This window comes from Lutra lutra, chromosome 13, assembly GCF_902655055.1.
Source record: "Lutra lutra chromosome 13, mLutLut1.2, whole genome shotgun sequence".
NCBI classification, from domain to species: domain Eukaryota; kingdom Metazoa; phylum Chordata; class Mammalia; order Carnivora; family Mustelidae; genus Lutra; species Lutra lutra.
Genome location: NC_062290.1, coordinates 68,107,522 through 68,115,305, shown reverse-complemented (window position 1 = coordinate 68,115,305; position 7,784 = coordinate 68,107,522). Strand labels below are relative to the sequence as shown.

General features: G+C 36.3%; 1 protein-coding gene across 1 annotated transcript; it reads left to right on the top strand.

Moving 5' to 3' along the window:
• The first annotated feature begins 5,687 nt into the window (after positions 1-5,687).
• LOC125083463 (olfactory receptor 13C7-like) lies at positions 5,688-6,659 on the top strand. The gene has a single exon (XM_047700071.1). The coding sequence runs from the start codon at positions 5,697-5,699 to the stop codon at positions 6,657-6,659; it is 963 nt and encodes a 320-aa protein (XP_047556027.1). The 5' UTR covers positions 5,688-5,696.
• Positions 6,660-7,784: the final 1,125 nt, after the last annotated feature.

Below are 7,784 nucleotides of genomic sequence, written 5' to 3'. Positions count from 1 at the left end.
AGCAACCCAAAACAGTTTTATTTTTTGTTGTGATTTCTTTCTCATACTTATGTTACTAGGAGTGCATTATGTAAGTTTCTAACATTTGGAGATTTTTTAAAGTTATATTTTCTTTTTAAAAAAATTTCCTGGTTTAATTCTATATGGCCAGAGAACATTCTCTGAATGATTTAAATTGTTTGAAAGTACTTAAAGCTTATTTTAGGACCCATTATAGAGTCATAGTATTCATTGTACTACGTGTCCCATTTACTGAGTTCCTTATTTGAGCCGTTACATGTTTCATACCCAGTATTACCATGTGATTCTTTTTTGTAACTGTTTATTCCTGCTATGTGCCACAAATATTCTTCCTTATCACATCAAGGATATTTATTTTGCTCTTTCAAAATTTTTGCTCTCTCTGTTCAATGAATTCTTTCTCATATGATTTCGAGTTGCTCATTTTATTGCCTTTCTTTTTATAAAGGTTGTGTTCACCATATATCACATTATTCTTCTCCATGGAATTCATTTCCCCTGCAGTATTTTGATCAATAATGTGTACCTTATAAAGAAAAGGCAAAAGTCCAGGCCCCAACTTATACTACTTCAGGTGAGTTCAAAGTTTGGGGTTCCTCAAGGCAGAGAGCCCATTATACTATATATTGGGTATGTGCAAATATGTTTCCTTCCATGGAAACCCACATTCTTTCCTTTACCTCTTTCTGGATGCTGTTCTTTTCCAGGTCCCTTTTTTCACTGATAAAAATATCCCAACTTTTTTAGTGAGATAAAGCAGAAAGAGGCAACTCCAGGTAGGGTGCTCTGTGTGCACTTGTAATGAGTTGTTCAGTCTTCACCCTTCTTAGTTCTGGACCACTCTGATGTTACTGTATCTACCATTAGTTTGTGAGGGTCAGAGGAGGGTCAAGCATAATTTCCTCATGGTAAGACAGTAGAAAATAATAACTTGACTCAGAACTACTCCCCCAATGCATTTCTTGTGAATGGCTACATGGTTTCCTTGGGTTTCTTCCAGTTTCATACTGTTCTTCAGATTGATACATTTTTAATCTTATTCCTATGGCATTTCCATATTTGAGTGAGGAAGAAGTCAGAAGATGATAGCACTTTGTTCTTTCTAGAAGCTGAAAATATATTACTTTCATAATAACTTGTTTATTGAATGACTAATTAGATTAAGAAGTTATTAATAAACAACCCTCAACCTGAGACCTATCCTTGAACTCAGTTAGGTTAGATTGATCTCTTTCTTTTCCCATGCCTCCATCGCTTGCTATCTCAGCCACATTTATTGATGTATTTATTTTTAATCACACCTATTCTTCTTCTTCTTGACTTTGGGGGTATTCCATTTCCCATTTAAATTCTAGTTAACTGATCCCAATTTGATGTCCTTGTTCTGTTCCTTATATAACGGACTAATTGGTATTTTCTTTCTGCCTTTTACTGCCCCTCAAATCTGCTACCAGTCTGATCTGTCTTCCTAGATTCTTTCCTGCCAGGTAAAAAACCCACCTTTTAGAGGAATAAGCAGCATACAAACAGAGAGAATGATAACGAGAGTGTGAGAGAGACTGTCATGATCAAATGAGTTGAATTTATTATGATGTGGCTGCATTATGACTAATATTAACTATTTTGATAAACTTTAGCTTGAGGATCTAGGTGAGGTTTTGTGTCTACTCAATACAAATGCATGAAAACATTGCCTTTATCTAACTTCAAGGTGATGAAATTAAATTTTTTAGAGTTATCATGAAATCAAAATTTTGTATACAGTTCAGATAAAATGTAGCCATATTTGAATGGAGTAAATTGCCTTAGGGAACAGAAGAGGCTTGAACCAGATTCAGTGTCTTGTACTTAATCATATTGTTAGTTTGTCTTGACAGACTAAAGTGGACAGGTATGACAGCTTTCTGGTAAATTGACAAGATGCAGAGGAGATGCAACTAGGAGTAGCAGAGGTACCTGGAATTTATAGAGACTGAGTAGTATGTGCTAGTTCCTCAGGGAAAAGCATGGATTGATGTGTGGCCCAGCATGAGGGAGAGCAAGGTAAAGGGAAAATCTAGGGCAAACTCTGTTTGGAATATAGACAGGCAGTTGGCATTAGGAGAGTTGACCCCAGATATTAAGACCCTATGTACTGCTTGCCATTCTTCTATGGGTTATAGTACCTGGCATGAGACCAAAGTAATTTATGGCATTTAGGGAAGAAGCTGACATCATTCCTGGAGAGGAGGCCTCAATTGGTAACCACTGAATTAAATGAAATGAAAAAGGGAGAAGTTGAGACTAGGCCTTAGAAATGTTGAAGAGGAGTACTTGGTCATGCAGCCCTGCAAGTTAATGATAATTCTTTCTTCTTACCATGTTTGTCCTGGGAAGGGATTAAGATTGTAGCTGTAATTGATATTTATGTCATGGCTGGGTACACTTGAGGTAACAGGTGTATGATCCTGTGGTTTAGAGTGATTTAGAGAAATACACTAAATATTCTCTTTCTGCTCATTTGAAAGTTCTAAAAGTAGTGCTGTCTCACAGAATTATTGTGAGTACGACTGCCCAGACAACTAAGTCCTGTATTCTCTCCAATGCCTGGGAATGGTGGTGGTGGGCAGTCCAGGTTTAGGCTGGATTTCATGTAAATCCTGGTTAGAAAGTTAAGGTTGCCAGGTTAACAAATGAAAATAGATAGCACCAACTTAGATTTGAATTATTTCTGATTGCCTTTGCATATGTACACTGGGATAAAATAAAAATAATTCATAAGAAATAGTTGTATGAAAAATTATTATCTGAAATAAATTATAAGTATTCTACATACCTCTCTAATTAGAAGTATTTGGCTCCATTTAACATTGTTTTGTATAATTTACTTAAAACTCCTTGCAGTTACAGTCTATCTTTCATTTGTATTGTAACATAGTTTTTACTGTGCTCACATCAAAACTATTTAATTCCTTTGTCCACTGAACATTAATGAGAAAACATGCTAAATATTTACAGTATGAGCCAATATACTGAAAAAGTACTTGCATAAAGTTAAGAACTCTGGGAATTGCTCTTTAAATTTGTTTTGATGAAATAGATAATACCATCTTTCATGGCATAAATTGCTTTCCCATTGCTCAGGATTATGTTGCATCTTTTACTCAATGACTTTTAAAAAATATTGTTCACTGACAAGAGTTTTGTTGTCAAATTTTATTCTCTTTTTAAAAAGACTAATCACAGGGATTTCAGTCATTTCCATGCTGGAAGAGTATTTTATAACATTCATGTAAAATGATTGAATTCTTCAAATATTTATATTGATTTCAAAAGATAGTCATAGAAAATGTCATAATAATTATCCAACTCAAGTTGGAACTTCTTTTCCTGTTCATAAGTAAAGTATGGTTTGCTCAAATAATGGAAATTGTTGATATGGTCTCTTCCATGTTGTGTCATACCAGTATAGGTATGCTGAAAAACAGATTGGTTAAGTTTGGAGTATTGTGTATGTATTTGAATAGAGAGCATGAGTGAGCAAAATTAAAATGACAGTGCCTATTATTCTGGCTATTTGGAGAGGGCAGTGAGACCAGAATAATGTTTATCAACTCCGAGAATCTAGGATTTAGAGGTGAAAATAAAGGAATTGGTAGACAACTTATTTATTAAGAACAAAATATCATTTTAACCTAAGCATCACAGATTACTGCCACATCTCTTTATCAGATATAGTCAATTCTAACATCCATGTCTTGACCATTTTACCTGGGTAGCAGTTCTAAATTTGCTCTCAGTAGGGTGCCTGGGTGGCTCAGTGGGTTAAAGCCTCTGCCTTCGGCTCGGGTCATGATCCCGGGGTTCTGGGATTGAGCCCCAATCCCAGGGTCCTGGGATTGAGCCCTGCATCGGCTCTCTGCTCAGCAGGGAGCCTGCTCACCACCCCACCCCCGCCTACTTGTGATCTCTCTCTGTCAAATAAATAAATGAAATCTTTAAAAAAAATTTTGCTCGCAGAGAGTGTAAAGACAGAAGAATTGTTTTTTATGTGTGAGTTACACTTAAGTTTAATGGTATTAGCAACTTTGTTCTAATTGCTTCTAGGGGACTTCATCCCAAAAGGACTAGAGAGTTCCTAAATTCTAAGCAATCCACATTGCCAACTTTAAATTACTTTTGGGATTAGAAAGATCCTCAAAGCAGCAAAGACTTTAAGTTGCTTTGGTTCTCCATTGGCTGGTCTTTTTTTTTTTTTTAAGATTTTATTTGTTAGAGGGGGGTGGTGAGCGCAAGCAGGGGGAGTGGCAGGCAGAAGGAGAGGGAAAAGCAGGCTCCCCACTGAGCAGGGAGCCCAAGGCAGGACTCAGGACCCTGGGATCATGACCTGAGCTGAAGGCAGATGCTTAACTGACTGAGCCACCAGGTGCCTCTTGGCTGGTCCTTTAAAGACTCCTTTACTAGGGAAGTGACTGTAAAGAGCCCCAATTTTTATTTTTACTGGAAGTCAGTCCAGTTTTTCTACTGATTAATTGTTTTGTTTGTTTTTTGTTTCATTTTGTTTTGTTTTGTTTTTTTACTGTAGCAATGACAGCTACTTGGTGTTAATGAAAACTGAGAAGCATATAGTTATTTTAGTTTTATTATTGAACTTATTAAGATGGAATTTATGAGACGAGCAATCTCACAAAAAAGTAGGATTTTCATTTCTGGCATTTTAATTTAAAAACATTGTACTTCTAGTCAAGTGGGGATATAAATAATTAGAATGTATTAGTAACGCTTAAGAATATTTTGAATGACCAATCCCTCTTTATTATGGGTGTTCTGAATATGCAGTGAGAAAAAAATTGGGAGAGCAACTGTTTGATCAGAAGCTGATTTCTGTGCAGGGAAAAAATAGTATGTATTTTCTCATACCTGCAAGTAAAAGAGTAAATCCCTCGAGTTTCTTAGGTTATATCTTTATTATGATTTGTAGATTGAGACATGTACACTAGAGTTTTTCTGAGATCTACTTATAATTCATTATATATATATTAGGCAAGACAATAGACACCCCAATTTGTACTGAAAAGTACAATAATTTTATCTAAAAATGTTTCCTTTTTCTTTTACAACCACTAGTAATGTCTATAATTAATATCCTTAGGATATTACAGTATACATTTCCTCCCAGATTTAAATTAACCCAAATTTCTTTTTCTAAAAATGTATCTTTTCAGCTTGTTTTTCTAGCCACAAGATTCTGAAACTGAGATGAAACCATTAAAGCAGGACTTACATACACCATTTTATTTTAGTAACTGAAGAACAGTAATTTTTGTTGATGCTAACATATTAGTTGTGTTCCGGATTGTTTGGTCAAAATGCTATGGTGACATTGCATTCAAAATAATTTCAAATTCATAATGTAAATGAGATACATAATTCTAACCCAGTTGTATGTTTTCTGATTCTCTTTTCTAACAAGGACTTTTTTTTTTTTGAGCTGAAGTCTCCATGAGATCTAAAATTTAACTGAGCTTCGAGGATCTTACCATATTCTTATGTTATCTGTGTATCTATTTATAAGTCTATATTACCCATAAGGTAAGCCACTTAAGGATACAAATAACTTTTGCAAACACTGTTGTAACAGATCCACAGGTATTCTGGCTGCTAAAGAATTCATTTTAGTGAAAGAAAATATTAACATGGGAAAGACCAATCAGTCTTCTGTGACAGAATTTGTCCTTTTGGGACTTTCTGGCTATCCAGAACTTGAGGCCATTTATTTTGTGCTGGTCCTATGTATGTACCTAGTGATCCTGCTGGGAAATGGAGTCATCATCATTGTAAGTGTCTGTGACACCCACCTGCACACCCCCATGTACTTTTTCCTCAGTAACTTATCATTCTTGGATATTTGCTATACCAGTTCTTCTATTCCCCTATTTCTCAACAGCTTCTTAACGTCAAAGAAAACCATTTCCTTCTCTGGATGTGGAGTGCAAATGTTTCTCTCCTTTGCTATGGGAGCCACAGAGTGTGTCCTTCTAAGCATGATGGCATTTGACCGCTACGTGGCCATCTGTAACCCTCTGAGATACTCCATTATAATGAGCAGGACTTCATATGTGCCCATGGCTGCTGGGTCCTGGATTGCAGGGGGTGTCAATTCTATGTTGCAGACCTCTCTTGCAATGCGACTTCCTTTCTGTGGGGATAATGTCATTAATCATTTTACTTGTGAAATCTTGGCTGTCTTAAAATTGGCCTGTGCTGATATCTCCATAAATGTTATTAGTATGGCTATTGCTAATATAATTTTTCTTGTGGTCCCAGTACTTTCCATTTTTGTTTCCTATGTTTTCATTCTCTCCACCATCCTGAAGATTCCTTCTGCAGAGGGGAAGCGCAAAGCCTTCTCCACTTGCTCCGCCCACTTAACAGTGGTGATTATATTCTATGGAACCATCCTCTTAATGTATGCAAAACCCAAGGCTAAAGACTCTTCTGGTGCAGACAAAGTACAAGTCACAGACAAAATCATCTCTCTCTTCTATGGAGTTGTGACACCTATGCTCAATCCCCTCATCTATAGTTTGAGGAACAAAGATGTGAAGGAAGCTATGAAGAATGTACTGTGTCAGAAATGCTCCTCAGAGAGAATGTGAATGTTTTTTAAAGAAATTCCTTTACTCTAAATGCAGGACTAGTTCTCACCTCGAGGTTCCAAAATAAATATAAGGGTCAGTGATACCATTAATTCCTGAAATTCTCATTTTCCTGTTCCTGATATTTAAATGTGAGAGAAATGTAGAGCCTACCATTTTTCTTCATGACTGGATTAAGGAGATGGGACAGCAATTTATGGGTAAAAGGTTCTCATTGAAATCATCCACCTTCTCATGGATAACCGAATTTAGTTTAACTCTGGAATAATGAGTTCTGTAATCTTATGTGAAAGGAAATGTCGTTTTACTAGCTTAACTTCTTGTCTTCTATGTGCATTGGTTTTCTAGTCTCTTATCTTTCTTAGGAAGATAAAGTAGAACTCAACAAAAGTAATTTCTAATGGGTAGTCTTTGATCATAGAAAGGAAGAGTAAGCATTTTAGGATGTTAGGTACTTAGCCTGTGTATATGCCAAAGAGAGACAAGAGTAGTAAAACGAAGCTATTTTTTTAGGGCTGATTTCCTTTTAGCTGCAAACTGGCAGGCACACTTCCTTTTTTTTTTAAAAATTTTTTATTTTTTCAGCATAACAGTATTCATTATTTTTGCACCACACCCAGTGCTTCATGCAATCCGTGCCCTCTACAATACCCACCACCTGGTGCCCCCAACCTCCCACCCCTTCAAAATTCTCAGATCGTTTTTCAGAGTCCATAGTCTCTCATGGTTCACCTCCCCTTCCAATTTCCCTCAACTCCCTTCTCCTCTCCATCTCCCCTTGTCCTCCATGCTATTTGTTATGCTCCACAAATAAGTGAAACCATATGATAATTGACTCTCTCTGATTGACTTATTTCACTCAGCATCATCTCTTCTGTGCAGAAGTGTCTCAGGCAATGTGAGTCATTGTGCCAACACCCCAGCTGATGGGGAGATTTGGCTTATCATAGGTTTAGATAGATGAGGAGTGGCATCTTTGAGTGAAAACCATTGTTACTGTTAAATGACTCAAAAAATTAGTTTCTAAGGAACTTGTTTGCATAATTCTCTAAGAACATAGTAATAATGGGTTTAGAGTGTCACTAATTAGGTATTTTTGCATTTATATGAATTTCCTGTAGAATA